At 38.9% G+C, this 19,615-nt stretch overlaps 1 protein-coding gene across 1 annotated transcript in view; it reads right to left on the bottom strand.

Annotated features, from left to right (window-relative positions):
• Positions 1-19,615, bottom strand: part of LOC124803015 — a 625,123-nt gene that overhangs the window by 463,608 nt on the left and 141,900 nt on the right. Inside the window, exon 8 of the mRNA XM_047264121.1 lies at positions 15,281-15,392. Within this exon, the coding sequence (XP_047120077.1) occupies positions 15,281-15,392 (112 nt within the window). The remainder of the gene's footprint in view (positions 1-15,280; positions 15,393-19,615) is intronic.

Here is a 19,615-nt window from a genome sequence, read left to right as displayed (position 1 = left end):
CTCTCTCTATATATATATATATATATATATATAACATCGAACCGTACGTGTCCTAACCTTATCTTATTCCCATGACCCCCACGCGTGATATATAACTGTTGCAGCATAAAAGTCCCGTAGTCTTATTCGAATATGGGTTCTACACATATGCCCAACGGTGTTTCACCAGATCTACGAGGTCTTCCTGTAGGGATTTCCTTGTAAGTTCCCCGAGCATTTCGGTTGTACTTTTGTATGAGCTACACCGACATGTCACGATCGTTGCACGGCGTCTCTGAATTCGTTCGGTATCTATTGTTATGCCTACTTGATAAGAACTCTAGAACATCGGAACGTTAAAACTGGTCGCACTGAAGTCTTACACGCGATTTCCTTTACAGATGCACTGCATTTTACCAGAACCCTTCCAACAAATCTAAGTACGTGATCGTCCAATTTCACATTACTTCTTAGTATTAGCCCTAAATACGTATACGATGTGGCGTGCTCAATGTGAGCACCATTAATATCGCAATTACATGCTATGGGGTTATTTTTTGTTGCAGGCTTTATCTTAAATTTACTCACATTTAAATAGAGCTACCAATCTTTATACCAAATGGAAATTTTGTCGAAGTCTTTCTGCAGTTCCTTACGATCATATAAAGGCGATATTTTCATGTGCACTACAGCATGGGAACGATAAATACGCGACCTGTATGGTTTTCGAGGGACTCTAGTACCATTCTCCCTGCAAAATAGTGACAAGTTCAGGTAACAACGATGGAGGTGGATAGCGATCACGCACCTTTCTCTCCGAAGTAGACCAGAAAGGCTCAATAATATGGAGAGTTGGTGACTGTGGTGGCAGGAGAGATGCGACAATTCATCCTCGAGCTCACAAAACCAATCCTGGTCGATGCGTCACCGTTGGCGAACAATCGTTGTACATAGGGTGGGCCTAATCAGCCAAAACGGTCTTATAATCCATGGGGATAAAACGATCTTGCAGAAAAACCGCGAGGTCCATGGAATACCACAATATGGCTGCCCAAACCATCACCAAACCCAACCTTGATTCCCTCTTGGGAGGTAAACTCGTCCAGAAGCTGGAAACAGTGTGAAACACGACTCTTCCGACCAAATGACTTTCTTCCATTGCTCCATACTAAAGGATTTATGGCTTCGTCACTATGTTTCCCTGTTACTCATGGGTGGCTTTGGAATTCCAGCTCGCTCTACAATTTCTTGCTTATGGAGATCCTTTTGTGTTGTTTTGGTGCTGACGGAGTTCGCAAATGCGACATTCAGTTCTGCAGTGAGTTGCTGCCGTCGTGCTCTTATTTTTCGCCACAATCCTGCTCAGTGACCGTCTGTCAAGATCACTCAAAATAACTTTCATCTGCGTTGTGACTTACCGGATAATGTTGCAACAAGCTCTTGAAAATAACTTCTGAAGCGACTTACAGAAATAAACATGTGTAAGTTTTTATTCTAGCGTAACCATCTCAGCAACTGCTTGTAGAGGTTCTCTGCGGAAGTTACTCGCTAATCGACACACGCCTTAAGAAGACGGAATCTACTACTCTCAAGCTACAGTGGACTGTTCTTACTTTTTGACCGACTATTGCGTGTAAACCTCAACACAGTAACGTCAATGGCTTCGAGGAACAAGCCCTTGTTTTTCCACTAGTTACCTGCTGGACGGCCTATATTCAGCGGCTGTCCGGCTGAGTAAGCAGCTTTTGGCGGAGCCTGGCTACAGGAAGCTGTCCGGAGAGAGAGAGAGAGAGAGAGAGAGAGAGAGAGAGAGAGAGAGTCGAGGAGCGCAGCCTCACGTGGCCAGGCGAGGCGGAGTGGGGGTACGTTGCGCGCGCCGCGCTCTGATCGATAAGGCCAGCGTGGGATCAACACGCCGCTGCTGCTGCCGCCGCGTCCCCTGACCTGACCGCAGCCACAGCCGCCGCCACCGGCTTCCCCCTCGCACCCGGTCCTTATGTGTCATCCCACTTCGGCCGACCCCCACTCGCGCCGCCCCGCCGCGCAACGCTACTGGCATTTCTCCAAGCAGACTTTTCTCCGAAGAGCGCAAATGGGGCATTTCTCATATGACTTGCAGTAGGGAATGGATTTTGCGCTGCCCTAGAATTTCTGCAAAAAGACTCGACAAAGGCGCTTTAATCGGAGACGACAGTTTTATTTGTTTAGGTGCACCGTCGATGTTGAAATCATCACTGAAAAGAAGTACATATTCAGCTGAAAAAGGACAACTTGATTATGGTCTAATGAATCGGGTCATCAGAAACAGAGAACTAAGTAGACAAGGATAGTTTCTTTGAGTAGTAAATGCCAATGCAGACACAGTATTCAGGGAGAATTTGCTGGACGTAGAATAGCAAGAGGTTCCACCGAGAGTGCACACTAGATGAGAAATTAAGTTATTTCCAAAAAATAATTCTTATTGTACTAAGGATCGAGCTTTCCCTTACAAAGATTAACCGACAATTACAGTGTTGGGGGAATGAGTGGAAAAAAAAAAAAAAATCTCATGCCAGGAAGAGCGAGTTTTATTTAATGTGGAAGACTAATTGCAATCAATATGTGAAGCTGCACTCCGAGTATTACTCTGCAATATTTCACCATACCATAAAAAATGTAAAAACCATGCACTACACAAACAGAATTCAAAATCCCATAAATGTACCAAAGACCATTTGGAGCATTATTAGGCACAAAATGAATTAACCCAGTAATGTAAACAATATTCATCTCCTTGATGACAGTAGCAGCGTAACAGATGAGGTTAAATTTTGATCCCTGGTCACTAAATACAATGATTTCTTCTTAACAGTAGCTGAAAACACAAGGACAAAAAAATGGAGATCCATTACATTTCCCTAAGTAGGCATCGCGTCCTCCAATACCAGTCTTTGAGTTCACCAGTTCAGTTGTTTGAGACATAATATTTCAGTGTAAAAGTCAAACTGTGCCAATGAGCAACTAATTGTAACTGATACTTCTAATTTATGAGTGATACCTGAGTATGAAGCAAATCTCTGCACATGACATTGGATGGCGCCACAAGTAAATTCACTGAGATAATATCACAGTAAACGCATATGTCCATTTACGAACTGATTCCAATGCATTCTTGGATTCTGTAAAATACATGATGACTGAATCATGTGTGTGGCACCGATTCACCACAAGATGTGGAATAAAATCTTACCAACCTTTGTTTTACTGTCTTTCATCTTCAAATTTTTCATGATGGCACAGCTTGAAAGTGTAAAAAATATACTGAATGACAGTTCAGTGATTGAAAAGGAGGTTATCAATTTATATTTTCTACATATGACTTCCTTCTTACTGTTAAATATGACACAGGGCACTACAAAAAATCACAGAGAAAGTAAATTACATGTCTGCAATGTTCACTTTCTACACTATAAGGTAAAACTATTGAAACAATTGGTTTTTTTTGTACCACTAATAAGCAATGAACAGATAAACTCATGTAAGATAAAATATAATCATACGAGAAAACTGTGAGGAACAAATGTGCCAAGGAGATATGTCTAGGTAAGTATTAATATAGGTCTGTTCACTAGAACAGTTCTCCTCTCAACGGTGAGAAAGTGGTAATGACCATTTACATCTTAATCAAGTTGAAAATCATCTCAAAATTTAAAAAAAGTTGATTAAGGTATTCAGTTATAAGGTGAAGCAGTGTTCCTCTGAAATATCTTCTCCAGAACTAACATTAAGTCACAGAACTCGTTTTTAAGATGTTTAAAGAATCTTGAACAGAGTAAAGTATACCATATCATATTCTCAACAACAAAGAATAATGTTAGCAGTTACGTATCGTAATGAGACAATAGCACAATATTAGACAACTTGTAAGACGACAGTATGAAGAAGTTGTCTGCCAGTGTCAACATAACAACAGTCAAGGTGAAAGAACGTGAAGACAAGATGATGTCGGTAACTAAATAAGATGTGACTAAGCTATTTATCACAATGAATATGCTTGAATTCTTCCTTCTCTCTCTCTCTCTCTCTCTCTCTCTCTCTTTCTCTCTCTCTCTGCAATGTAAGTCAACCATTCAATGATGAGTGTCCAGGGTAATTATAATCAAACTTTCGCTACTTGAGAGGGACTCGAATGACAAATGAGTGATCACAGGACAACTCGTGGAAACATTTGAAAGGACATATGGAACAGAAGCAGTAATGAAAGAAGCAAATTTTAATTTCCACATCAGAGTATAACATTTTTTTAGTTGCTTAACATTTTTACATTCCACGTTACAAACATCGGTCAATGTGATGGCCATCTGCATCCATGACAGCCAAGAATCACATTATTTATTGCTCTACAGTTGCGCAAAACAATAGTGGACTGTAGAAAGTTCAGCTCTGATGACAAAACTCGTGTACTACTTGAAGATCGCACATTGTGGCCAGCATTCTCAGCCATGGCAACAGTAACTTCAACAATTTGTGGCGTAATTGGCCATCAGCCTCTCCTGGGAGCAATTCCCAAATCACCAGCTGATTCAAACTTCTGAATCACCAGCTGATTCAAACTTCTGGATCACAAGCTTCAACCCTGGTGCGGATACTCTCGAAGAGCAGCAGAACTATTACTGTTGTTTTGATAAAACATCTTTACAAGTAAAGCCCTGCTCACCTTGTTGAGACCCATGTTGACTGTCTGCAACTGTAATGATTGTGTCTCAACCTGACACTGCCATACCAGTTCTAGCATCTAATGGCAAGTTATGACACAACCACTACAAACAACACTTATCCTGCAGCACACAGTCTGATCATCATTCCTATAAATTTGGGTACCTGAGTGGTACATAGTTTTCAGTCTACAATGGTTCAAGTAGCAAAAGTTTAATTATAACCACCCTGTATATTGAGGTTTGCAGAATTATGTGCCAACACCACATTTTTAATTGCTAGCTGGTAGTTACACATGAATTTGGCCTGTACGGCCATTAGATTCAAATTTTTTGAATTAAACGTTCTTTATTCAGGAAAACATGTACTGGTAACTCAATTATTGCTGAGGTGCACTGTGAGGAAAATATATATACTATGCAGTTTCATTATGCAAGAATCAATGAAGACAAATTTAGTTTCATATTATATGACTATGACATTATGACAATGATACTAGATAAATAAGCAAACACTTATTACTGCCTCCCACAATGAAGAGAGGTCTCTGACTTTTACCATAAAAAACACAAAACTTATTTGTGGAATACTGGATCAACACATTTGTCAAAATATTAAGCAAAAGAGCAGAACTAAAACACTTACCTTGTGGAATGACAATTCATCAATCTTTATAAACATTACATGAGAAAAATCAAAAGTAATTTCCTGTACGGTCTGTAAATCTAACTTGAGTTCTTACTTACCTAATCTCTGGCACTTTATGAAGATCTGGACTAGCTACAGAAAGCACCAAGCACATTTCGTTTTCCCTTAACTTTCATAGTATATCACTGTCAGCTCATACAAGTAGTTTCATAATACACAAAAATGATGTTAGGTATCCACTCAGCTGCAGGTGAGTAGCGAATTGCTCCATAACACACTTAAGGCCCTTACAAGATAATTAACTTTCGAGCATCCCTTCTTCTTCCAGCTTTAGTACAATGTACACACCTTTATACCCTAATGTGCCAAAACATTATAATCACCTGCTTAACAGCATGTTGGTCCAACTTTGGAATGAAATGCAGAAGCGATTCTACATAGTGTGGATTCAACAAGTCCTTGGTAAGATTTCCACAGGCACGTGGCACCAGCTATCTATGCACTGTTTACATAATTCCCTTAAATTACGGGCCAGTATTTTGTACGTGTGGAGCTGGCACCTGATAGCATCCCAGGTGTGTTCCATTGTGTTCAGATTAGGAAAATTTGATGGCCAAGAGTTCTATGCATGTTCATTATCATGCTTCTCAAATCACTGTGCCACGATCTTGAGTTTATAAAACAGGCAGTTATCCTGCTGCAAAGATTCCACCACTGTCGGGGAAAACGTCAAGCATGAAGGGATGCATGTGGTCCACAATAATGTTTACACAGTCTACAGCTGTTAGGATATCTTCAATTACACTGCATATCTCACAGAAGCCCAAATGAATGTCCCCAAAGCACAACACTGTAGCCCATTGGCCTGCATCTGTGGAGTGGTGCATGTTTCAAGCAGCCCATTGCCTGAGGGATGGTGTATCAGAACCGGACCATCCACCTGGTTTAACAAGAAATGTAAGTCCTTCAACTAGATGACACATTTCCACTGACTCACGGCCCAATCTTGATGATCTCATGGTCACTGCAATTGTAACTGGAAATGTAGTTGGGACAAGAGGGGAACATGAACAGACTGTCTGCTACAGAACCACATGTTCAACAATGTGTGCTGAGTGTTGTGCTCCAAAACATTTGTGCCTGCACCAGCATAGCACTCTGTTATCCAATCTACCACAGATTGCTGCTTATTCTACTTTACAGAGTGGGCAAGCCTCCGAACTCAACATTCTTTGATGAGTCGTGGATGTCCAATGCTTGTTGGCACCTTGTGGTTTCAATGTCCATTAACAACTTTCCACAGACGCTCACAACAGTAGTATGCGAACAAATGACAAACTCCACCATTTTCAACGTGTGTTACTGAAATTTCCCTTTTGCGGCCCTTATAATCACTAGAGTGAATCCTCATATGTATCTGTTCAATTTGTATTTTCCTTTGTGTAGTGGTCATAATACTTTGGTTCTTCAGTTTATGTTCACACAAACAAAGACTCATACTGTTCTCAAAGACCCTGGTAACATTCTGCTATAGTACATACAGCCATACACAAATACCCACAGATACATTTCCGCTTCATTAGGTTGTTCCATGTGACTGGTTGTATATGCTAATTTTTTTACGTTGTTCCCTTCCTATCTTTCCACTATAATAACAACTTTATAATATCTGACGAAATAAATACAGTGATGGTCACAGCACTGAATAAATGTTAGAGACATAAGATAAAGCCACAATGTGTTTCTAGTTATATATGTGAATTACGCAGGTGGATAAAACCACTTTAAGGACGGAATATCACTAACCATAACCTTTCATTTATAAACTTTCAGTTAGCCACACATATTTTTCTTGGACACCATGAAAAAGAACTATTTGAGATGCAAATAGGTCATTAAACAGAATCTACATATCTAAGTACGGGATTTGTGGGACCCCTTTAGTGCAAAACATGCTGGGATACAATGTCGTTTCACTGAGACTTCATCATCATTAGTGAGCTTTTCTTTCAATTTCTTTTCCCTACAAATCATCAGACTGCTACCCAATGTTTTTCTTCAAATAGTGTGAAGTTTAATTCACCCCACTTTATTGAATAGCTTATATCATCTCACTAAAGCATGAAAAAATGCACGTATGAAGTCCACTGTTATCAGGTTTTTACTGCTGGTGAGTTGACAACTGAGATACTTGCAGAGTTTCAGTTCCTGTGAATAACACTAGTGCACAATATTTTCACAACTGACACTTTCAGCAGCATGGCAGATCCATGAATCCCATACAGTTTCCTGCAGTCGTGGACAAATGAGGAGATGAGTAGAAGTATACAATGACAGTCATTACAGATGGTTGGTTGATGTTATAAGCTCTTCTTTGAGAACACTTTTACAGTACAGTAGTGGAGAAACATGGTGTTGCCCAGGTATTTACTTACAGCTGTGCACCCACACCCTTACCATGCAGCATCTGACCCTATGCTTAATGTTTATGACATCATATCTCCTGAACTGTGTACTGAACAATGATGTAATTTTGTAGATATATTCAGCAGCAGATTTGGATACAGTCTGTAAAATTTGTTGTGAACAGAATTAGTAGCAAGGAAGTAGTAAATTAAAATGTCACACATGATGCAACAGTTTTTGGCAACATCAGGAGATAAGTCTGGTGATCAACACAAGGATCCAACTACAATTTTATGCTCATCCTTGATAGTGAGTTTTGCCCAAACAATCTAGCAAGCAGTCAATTTCTATCTTGGTGGATTTGAGTTTCTTGTCTACTGTGCAATTTCCCATTAGTCTAGCCTTTTGGTATACATTTAAATTTTATCCCAAAAATGTCGCATTGTCAACATCCAGTTATAACCAGCTTTCTGTGCCTGCCTTTTAGGAGAGCTTCAAACTCTGGCATTTCACTGCAAATGCTCTGCATAATATAGTCACCCGCAGGGCACACTTTTTTGGATCTTACACTGATATTTCTGGGTTTCCTCCAGTTATTATTATCTGAATGGGATGGAACCACCTAACTAAAAAAAAAAGGTGTGCACCCTGCACACACAATCCGCTACCTGGGCAGCAGCCTCTGATGGGTCGTGCACACCTGATCCATTTAGGGGAATCCTACAGTTCTCAACCTTATGGCACAACTTAAAGTCTCTGATTCAAGTCTTCCATTTGACTCACAACCAAAAGACCATGATCTGTTCTGGAGACAATGCTGCAAATTGCGAGCTTCGTTGAAACTCCATGAGGAAGGCTGGTATTCTCAACCTTCTCTGCCAGGTACATGAATGATCAAAGTATGGGCTACAGGAAAGAAATGAGAAATGAGGGATGTTTAAAGAGTTATGCAGTAGGTTTCACTTACTTGGAGTAAACATCCTCTTCCAAAACCACAGAAAAATGTGTACTTAAAAAGAATCAGGAGGCACATAAACATATTAACAGAACTGTATCATACTTAGATAAATATCTACTAATCAAATACCATACCACAAAACATACACTAGTGCAGAAATTAGACTAAATTATAACCTAGCAGTCACAATCAGTGCGCTAAAGAAAAAGAAAAATGGGTATATGATGAATTGGAAAACTAAAAATTACTGACAGAATTAGATGAATCACAAATCCTCTGAGGCAGCAACTAGATGAGTGGAATGTAATGAAGACAGAAATAAAATGATGGCACAAAAGGACACCATTATTCATTACTGAGGTAAATGTGGATAGGAGAAAAACCATGGATAACTGAGGAATATTCCAGCCTACTGATAAAAAGAGGAAAAAATTTTATAGTCAATAAATTGCACTGCTTAGCCCTTCCTATAGTCCACAGCGTGCTCCACATTTTACCTCATTCTTCTTCTTCTCCTACTACCACTACTACGAAATTCAAAATATAGGGCATTTTGCATTCAGCTTTCAGCTCTCGTCTCACCAATAGTGCAAAAGTCCAGTGTGTAACATAAGTAATGGAAGGAATAAGTTTAACACTGTCAATGTTGGGAAACCTGTCTGCTTATAGATTCAAGAGAACTCAATATTTGGATGAAACTATTAAGTTTCATGTTTCTTTTGGTTCCTTGTACCTATTTTTGTTCAAGAACCTTTCTTAATTTTCATCTTAGTAACTACTCACCCCAATTCTCTGACAAACTTATCTTTATTCATTTCCTAATATTTTCCAAATTACTTCTAGTTTTGTTACTTTTACCTGAAATAAAAGACTACAATATTTTTATATACATTAAATTTTGAAATGGTGTGTGTGTGTGTGTGTTTAAACTTTAAAATCAAAATGTTATCTAGAGCAGTACAAATACCTTCACTAACTTTTTGCACTCGTGTGCACACACACACACTTAAGTCCATACATTAAGGGATTTTTGGACTTGTAAAACACGAGATATGGTGGTAACGTGCACGAACAGTGTTGTGGAACCGCTATGATACAAGACACAGTGATAAATACTCAATATATACTAGATAATAGGCAATTGGGCATGGTGGTACTTACCATATTTAGCAGCCCTCTGCTGACGGCATGCACAACCTCAATATGGGTTGTGATACTCTCACATGGCAATCAAGGAAACACAATGGCTCCCGAAACTATAGATGAGGTATTCAGCATGGTTTGAAACAACACTCCCAATCTGGACGAGACTCATCTGAAGGTCAGCAATGGTCTGTGATGGCAATGTCAGGGTGGCTATTCTTAGAGTCTTATTTATGCACACTATAGTATCCTATTCATCAGATAACTACCAGGCCACAAAAAAGTGGACCTGTAACTGGACCACACCTGTTACAGTATCTAGGGGAACACCTCCATTGGTGCACAACCACGTAATATGATGCTATTCCAGTTCCCGATGAGAATACTGGCATATCATGTCAGTTCATTTCCAAAATATTGACATGACTGACATATGTCCCTATGGCACCTCTCCAGTATACTCTGTGACTCACCTATGACCATATATTATCTCAATGGTTCTTGGTCACTCCTGGTAAGCAAAATACCACATTCAGCAATGTATGTGTCACATTCACACTGTTGGATGCATTTGACCCATCACGAAACATAAGAGAAATCTCTCAAAGCTAACAAACCATGGTGTGGTGGGAAATATGAAATCCAGAGACATTGCAGAGCCTGTGTTGTTGGTCAACATTGGGCATTTAAGGCAAGATAAATGATTGTACCATTGGGATAACACGTATGCAATCATGCCCACACTGTCATGGAATGAGTTAGTTCTTCACGTGGAATCTTCTTCACACACTGAAATGTGCTTGTTCACCATTCAGCTACCAATCTACCTTGGGCTGCATGCTCAGCCCCTCATCTGCCAACAACCAATCCTTCTGCAATATGACTCAAATGCAATATGCCATCTGAACCACTTGACTGTTACAGGTACCAGTACCCTGCATACTTCCTTTAAATGTTTCCATTATAGACATTGCCACCATATTTTTAAATGCCAAATTGCCAACGATATCATCAGCAATGAAGAACTGTCATCAACAGATATATACAGAGACTTAAGCAGTAATGGGGAACAAGAACTTGTGGATACCACTCATAGTCAATCCAGCAGGAAAGACTCGTTTTCACATGTCAGTTCTATGAACAAATGTGTCTAAGTGCAATTTATAGCTACACATTTCAAGATGAACACTCTTCGACCATGCTATGCACAAATACGGAGGGCACATGAATTTTATTTTATTTTATTTATTTATTGATGAGATAAGGGCGATGTATCCACATCTGTTGCTATAGATGCACTTGAGAATGGACCGTGCCCAAAACTGGTAGTCCAGAATAAAGTAATTTGAAATGCAACCTGATGTAACCATATCCTTCTTCAAACTTACCTGATGAGCATGAATGCAATTTTAAGAGTGTTTTATAATTGCAATCTTCCTCCTAAAGGCATGCATCTATGTGATAGTGATTAGTGTGTCCAAGATTTACATTATAAGTTTCAGTCCAAACAAAATGACTAACCATCTGCACTATAGAAAGACATCAAATTTGCAAAATAAGAAATGAAGTTCAAATAATTTACAGGAATGCAGCTGGGTGATATCATTGACAACTGTCCATGTTTCAACAGGAACACACCCTGCCATTTTCAAGGCATAATTGGGGCATGTAATTGCTGTGCAATGGATTTTAAAACCTTGGTTTTCAGAGAAACTCCAGAAAGGTAAGATTCACATACTCCTTGTAATAAGTACTTCTGACATCGATCATCATTAGTTTGTGATGGCGGTAGTGTTTACAGTGTGTGGAAATGTTATGTTTCCAGAGTTTCCCTGAAAACCAAGGTTTTAAATTCACTTCCCGAGCACTTACTTGTTGTAGATATGCCTTGAAATTGGCAGGGTGCGCTCATGTCGAAGTATCAGTGCTTGTTGACGATGTCACCTGGCTGCAATTCCATAAGTTATTTGAACACTGCTTACACCAGGAGAAACTCAGGTCTCAAGAAACGAAGTTAATTAAAATCACTATCTGAAACACGGTTCATTTACTTTCATTCGATAGACAAGGAGAGAAGCAAATGTGAACTACATAAGCATAAAAAAAAAATCAAATATCACTTCATAACAAGACAATCTATACCTATTGCCCCTGTGTGTGATTGAAGGGAACAATATCAAAATGAATAGTGCATACAGCAAAACTTGCCTCCATCAGTTTCTATTTTAATTCTTAAATAATGATAATTATATAAATGTTGTCACTTGCATTTCAGTTTACAAGTAGATGCTGTAAAGTGGCATGCCATCACAGTCCAGAAATAAGCACAGAAGCTTCATTGTAATATAAATGCCATTGTATAGCCAACGATGGTAAATGAGAGAAATAAGCACATAATCTTCATTGTAATATAAATGCGATTGAATAGCCAACGATGGTAAGTGAGAGTTTCCAGCAGTATGAGGTAAACTAGCAACTCAAATATTAGTAAACTTTCCAGCGCATAGATGCTTTTGTCCTATCTGACAAATCAATAAAAAATTATGTGATGTACCAGCAAGTTTTTATTTTTGATTAAAGCTCACTTCCCTGCAGGGCTGTTTCCAAACTTTAACAACTTCCTAGCAGCTGTGCAACCGAAAGTAAAGAAATTGATAAATGAATATACTTTTGTCAGAAATGAGGATTGTTTGACTCACTTAAATGATGCAGGACGAACCATACATATACTAAGCTATGATGGATTGCACAGTCCTGAATAGGAAATACCAAATGATTCTCTAATCTTTGTGGTATAACAAACAGCTATTTCAACTCTGGTCATGTACATGATAGTAAATTAACAGATAACTGTACATACAAATGCAGGCTTCCTTGGTGGATTGCACTGGTGAAATCCGCACAAAAATTCAGCCAAAATGTTCTGACAATGTCTTTCATTTTCTGGAATCCCACACAGCAGGCCAACTGCATGTGCTTGGAAGCGAGAGTGTCAGCAGTTGGAATACAGGAAGTAGGGTAATGGCCACACAATGAGTGCACTATCGGTCTGTACTGTTGTGATGCTTCAATTATAAATGGCACATTCCTAGCATTCTTATTAAAAAACTGTTGACCTGAGTTAAATCACCTTCAAAAGTCACTTATAGAGCAAGCTTCTGTTGCCACTGAAATGGTAGGCAGCAGGATCTGGACCAACAGACAGCCCACTGGGGAAAGAAGAAGGTGCTGTTGGTAATGTATGCAGTGGCCTCAACCTTCAACCAGGTAACAACTTGAATATAATCATATTTAAAAATCTTAATGACTTAGAAGCCCAAAACAAAGGAAACTTCTCAGTTATCATAAAAAGATGCCACAGTATATAAAATCATAATAAATAAAATTTAGTAAGAATAGGTGGGGAACATATTATGAACCCAATTACTCGTGAGAGTTTATGAAGGTGCACGAAGTTCAGTTCAAACCAACAATGATATCAACCTTAGAGCCAGTGGAGCTGCGGTCTCCAAGTGGAGAGACAGCCTCCAAGAGTATGGGAAGTAGGCTGTAATTTACTCATACTGGAGCCTCCACAAGCAGTGAGAGAGTTAATTACATTGTTCAATTTTAGACAGTTCGACAGATAATATACCGTACGCACAAGTAAAATCAGGCAAAGAAACACCTACGTTATTTTCATGAAGCAGTGATGCCAATTCTGTATATTGTGAGTGTTTGTCAACATATAACTGTCTTCAGCACTACACGCAAGGCTGAATGAAAGTATGATACATAAAAGAGTGTTATATATTAAGTATCTACTTACACAACCAAAGTCATTCTATTCCACAGTTTGAAAATTGCAGTAGGTCATGGAAACACGATACAGATGCCATGTGATACGAGATAAGAAACACTGCACAACACTGTAGCTTCAGCAGACAACTGAAATACAACAGACTGCCACATTATTCCATATGTGGGTCAATAACAAACATTTAAATCAGTGTCACCGATGGATAGTGTATTAGGAAATGACTGAACTTGCATGTAATGTCACCAGGTACTAGGAATGTTAAGTATGGCATCCAACAGACAGGGAGGGACAGAACAGTACCTGTAGTGTTACAATGTCCCTTGTTGGTGTTCTAGTCACACAAAACTACTGGCAAATTCTGATATGTTATTGCCGCAAACAGTCGATTTTCATGCACTCTTATTTCTATTCTGTCTTGAACCGCAGAATAGATTCCCTGCCAAGATGACATGAAAGGAACTTGTTGAAATGAAACTCTGAAATGAACTTATTACTCTACTAATTTTCTGAGAACAGAAAAAGATAATTATTTGATTTACTTTATTGTTAATTTCCCTTCAAAACACAGATTAAAAAACATGATACCACCAACATTAATTAATTTAGCAGCTTGTGTAGACATATAATGTGTTGTTAACCAGAGATGTTGTCAAGAAGAAAAGGGCACATATTAATCTTTCCCTTCCAAATGGAATTGAGTGGTCAGAATGGCCTTTTAACAACTGTTTGTTTCATCCTCAAAACCCTGGAATTTGCGAACAGATATTTCTGATGTTCTTCTGTGAAGCTCAAGTAGGTAACTTCCTGAATTAATAACACATTTAAAAATATGTAATTGGATCTGCAAATAGTGATCACAACACTAAGTCATAACTGTTAATTTGAGATTTATTCATTACAATGTGTAGTATGAAGCTGTAGCTATCAGGCTGAGAACTCTAGTAACCTGGCATTTAAATGCATAAGAAAATCTTCTTCTCTAGACTTGCCTCTTCATTTCTACAGTTTTTCTTTCACCTCACTTTTGTGAAGTTAACGATGAGAAAATTTTCTTAGCAAACGCTCAAAATTCATCATCACTTTACCATACTATTTATGGCTAACAATGACACCCAACCTTATGAAGGGTATGATGCACTGAACAAAATAGGTAACTTTCACTGATTGGTATATTTTGAAACATGTAGATACTGACAGGTTTGTTTATAATGGCCTTGCATGATTTTTTTTTTATCACTGGTGCTTACCTGCATGTATCTAAAATGGAAAAAAGGCAATGCTTTCACTTGTACTGTGAAACGCGTAATAACTGAAAGTGGCTAAGTTTCAATAATAAGGAAGAAAGAACGATAATATCACTTCCCACTCTTTCGGTGTATGTGCTGTATCTTCAGAAAAATGACAAGGTCTTCAATAGAAAATTTCAACAAGGGTGGCTGTTTTACACAAACTATGTTTCACTCACCATACATGACAATCTAAAAAAGGATTTCCTGAGCCCTTCTGTAGAAACTTTATGCAACACACTTCGAAAGTTTTGGTGATTAATAAATTGCAATCAAGCTTACATGTAGTTGTACTGATTCACAAGAAGAGCACAACTGTGATGCATCTCAACATACCAGATGAAAATTCTTACAAATATTTCTTACCTTGTTCCGTTTTGTCAGGACCATTTGGATTCTTAGACCCACTAACTTTTTTGTCTGGGTTCTTTGGTGAACAATTTTTTCGTGGTGGGCGAGCCGTAAGGGCTGGTGGTACCTGCAACAGATTGAGAATGTGGTAAAAGTGATTGATCTCACATTAATCTTACAAAAATAGGAAAAATTTACAAAAAATGTCAAGAAGGAACCAAGTATTCACAACTGAGGATTGCTGTGTTGCACTGTATGACCTACTGCATCTATGCAAGAAAAGAATCCATTCAAAACTGGACAAAAGTGTAGTTTTTACAATACTCCACCATAAACAGTTATCTGTGTAAACATGAGCATATGAATACAATTAGAGGTGACATAATACACGTTTAAAGATTTATTACCTGAGTAAAAGTGGAAATGCTGTAAACATAAAACTGAAGATTTTTACCTCACTAATTGCTGTTATATTACTTATAAGTCTGTGATTAAGATATACTTCCATGTGAAACATACCTTCCTGACAGAGGGACATGTTCTGAATACAGCAGTAGGATGCTCATATCTATTACACTTACCTCAAAGAACAGAAGAGACTCAACAATGTAGATACATGGTGGAGGAGTAGCTGAGATCATAATGAGTGATTTACATGACTCCCTAGGTTTGCATCCAGTAATGATTGCAAAGGGTCTCTTTTGCAATACTGAAATATGGATAGTTGCTTACGAGTTCCCCAAAAATAAGACCCTAAATCAAGGACCGAATACAAGCAAGGATGATAGTATTCCATACCCCTTTTTTTATTACTGCAAAATTTCAATATAAAATTATGTGTTTTTCTAAAAACAAAGATGATGTGACTTACCAAACGAAAGCGCTGGCAGGTTGATAGATACACAAACATACACACAAAATTCAAGCTTTCGCAACCAACGGTTGCTACATCAGGAAAGAGGGAAGGAGAGGGAAAGACGAAAGGATGTGGGTTTTAAGGGAGAGGGTAAGGAGTCATTCCAATCCTGGGAGCGGAAAGACTTACCTTAGGGGGAAAATAGGACAGGTACACACACACACACACACACACACACACACACACACACACACACACACACACAGAGTCACAAGCAGACATTTGTAAACGCGCGCGCGGGTGTGTGTGTGTGTGTGTGTGTGTGTGTGTGTGTGTGTGTGTGTGTGTGTGTGTGTGTGTGTGTGCGTGCGCGCGCGCGAGTGTATACCTGTCCTCTTTTCCCCCTAAGGTAAGTCTTTCCGCTCCCAGGATTGGAATGACTCCTTACCCTCTCCCTTAAAACCCACATCCTTTCGTCTTTCCCTCTCCTTCCCTCTTTCCTGATGAAGCAACTGTTGGTTGCTAAAGCTTGAATTTTGTGTGTATGTTTGTGTATCTATCAACCTGCCAGCGCTTTCGTTTGGTAAGTCACATCACCTTTGTTTTTGGATATATTTTTCCCACGTGGACTGTTTCCCTCTATTATATTCGTATCATTACGTGTTTTTCCTTTCAGATCATCCATTTAAAATTGCTTTGCAACCATTATTTTAAAATTTTGTTTCTGTATTGTTGATGATGCAGGGCTGCCTCCTGCATATTTCTGCCACCACACTTACACGTATGTTTTGCAGGCAAATTATGGGCCCTGCCTCACCTAGGAGGTTATTTGTAAACGGAAGAAGCAAGGTACTGTGTGCAGTCAAGCCAGCAGCAGTCACCACAGTATTTGGGGGCACCAGTCTTGGCCACTACATGGCATGCAAGTCGCAGCACAGGGCACTGTAGTTGTGAGAACTAATTTACATCCACACGGTCACATGCTCATATGATACCACGCATGCCTCCTTCCGAAGGCATGTACTTGAGTTGGTGCTCTGTCCACAGAGAGCTCATTACATACCGAGCTCCGAGCAACCAACAGCCACCTCAAATCTCTGCTATGGATACCAGCTGCTGCAGCCGCTTTGGTGCCGTGCCGCCCTCGTTCTGAGCCATGTCCGATGCTGCCCTTCCACCAGTCACTCCAAGGGCAACGCTACGCAGTATTTGTTGTGACTGCCCTCGTGCTCATCACCTTGTGGGACTATGTCATTTCCAGTAGACTGCCTATGACCTCTCAGTCTCAGACGATTGTGTTGTCACAGCAGCTGCTGCTAAGCAGGAGACTGCCTACAAGTTACCAGCCTCATGGGACTGTGTCATTGTTAATCTTACTTGTTCCTCAGTACATTACAGTTCTTTAGTTTTGCAGACATTTTTCCATTAAGTTGTAAATAGTTTAGTTCTTGTAATGAACAGTTGTGATTGCAAAGTGTATATCTCACTTCAGCAAGTCTCGTTCCTCTAGAAAGGGACAGAACATGTACTGTTATCAACTGAGTGATGACTAGCAGAGATAAATAGAGTGTGTACATATCTTGTTTTGGACACTGGCAACTTTTGTTAAAGTTTTCTTTCATGGTGTTAGCAGTTTCTGCACTAATATGTAACAGTTACTGTGGACTACTTATTTCTGAATTCACGTTGTCCACGGCAAAGAACTTTGTTTTTTATTTTAAATTCCATGAGTCTGTCATAAGCAATTTTTTCAATTGTTTTTAAAATATAAATAGGAAACTGATTATTTACATCATCCCTTCCATCCTTTTTTATGAAGTGAAACTACCTTAAAAGTTGTCAGTAGATAAGGAAAACTGCCTGCTTGGATTAAGCAGTCACACAGAAGCATCAGTGGTCCGATTATGTTTAAAGAACTCTTCTTTAAGACTGTTCATTAAAAACTAGTCACGCAGAGTCTTTTTTTAAGTCAGTGATTATGATTGCTTTTGCTACTACATGTCTTGTGACAATGGTATGCTTTTGCTACTGCATGTCCTGTGACAGTGCTAATGTACATCGACCTACTAAGTGTATTTACCTTATATTTATCAGCTTGTGCATTTTTCTCCATTAGAAAGTACACCTTTGCCAGTATCAGAATAATATCCCTCAAATGTTTCTTTTTTTCCCCTCTCTGCACTGTACTACTCAGAGAGAGATATCACTTGTCTATTCTTATGAATGTTTACTATTAAATCATTGTACATAAGTAAGGCAGTCAAGCTTCAAACTCTAAAAGTTATAAATACTATAAAGTCACCATACTCAGATCACAACACAGGCATGCACCAATTTACATAATAAAACACAGAAAAGCAATGTGGCTTCTTTTATACATTGTTCATACAATACAGTGAATACTGCAAAGTTCCTGTACTCGGATTTCCAATAATTTTAAAGGCCAATGATAAAGTAAAAAGCCAATATGTTTTACTTTGGAATGCCAAAGAAACAAGATCTAACATGACAATGACACAGACAAATCCTCTATTATATTTAACTTATCATTATTTATTGTCATTTCACAATGAAGCACAGATCTATCATTCAGAGCTCATCATATATTTGGCAACTTAAATGTGCAATTGTGATTTGCCAACAGTGAATCAAGTGCAACCAATGGTTCTGCAGAGAATTTCTGTTCAAAGAGTGAGGGAAAGAAACAATGATTTAATATCATACTGACAAGATTATCAGAGAGGGATTGGACAAGAATTGGGAAAGAAAATAGTAATATCCTTTTCAAATGACCCCCCCCCCCCCTTTCTTGGTGCCATACATTATTGATACCACACCAGGCAGAATGCCTCTCAAGGTTGGCAATAAACTGTGTAAAGGCCTCATCACTCCACGGACGGCTTGAAGGCACACCTCCTGGTGAACACACAAGCAGCGCCACCACCAAGACAGCTTAAGGAGGATGCAGCACTGATCTCACCCAGTTTGACAGCAGAGTTCCTCGAGGGAATTAGCAGCCTTATTCATAGTTTTCCTGTACTGTGATTGTTTATAATGACTAGGCTCTGACTAATGGATTTCTAGAACACTTGGACTTTCTGCGTTATAGTTAAATAAACACCAGTGTCACTCACTTCTAATTCTTTCTGATTTCTGTCAAACCACCCATCTATTCGTTGGCACCCACCTCTGACAGATCCAACACCAATATACTCTGACAGGAAAAAAAAAAATAAAAAAATAATAATAATAATAATAATAACTGATGCAGAGTAATGACATTTTGGAAATACATTTGTGTAGCTAACATATTTAAGCGATTAACATCACAAGATAATGGGTTAATGTAAGTACAAGGTAACCTGTCATGAATATGAAATGATGGTACATTAATAACCAGCATAACCGCCAAAATGTTGACTGCAAGCGCGCAACTGTACATGCATTGTGTTGTACAGGTGGTGGATGTCAGTTTGGGGGAACGAGTTCCATGC

Source organism: Schistocerca piceifrons, chromosome 6 (genome assembly GCF_021461385.2).
Source record: "Schistocerca piceifrons isolate TAMUIC-IGC-003096 chromosome 6, iqSchPice1.1, whole genome shotgun sequence".
NCBI lineage: Eukaryota > Metazoa > Arthropoda > Insecta > Orthoptera > Acrididae > Schistocerca > Schistocerca piceifrons.
This window is presented reverse-complemented; position numbering and strand designations above follow the sequence as displayed.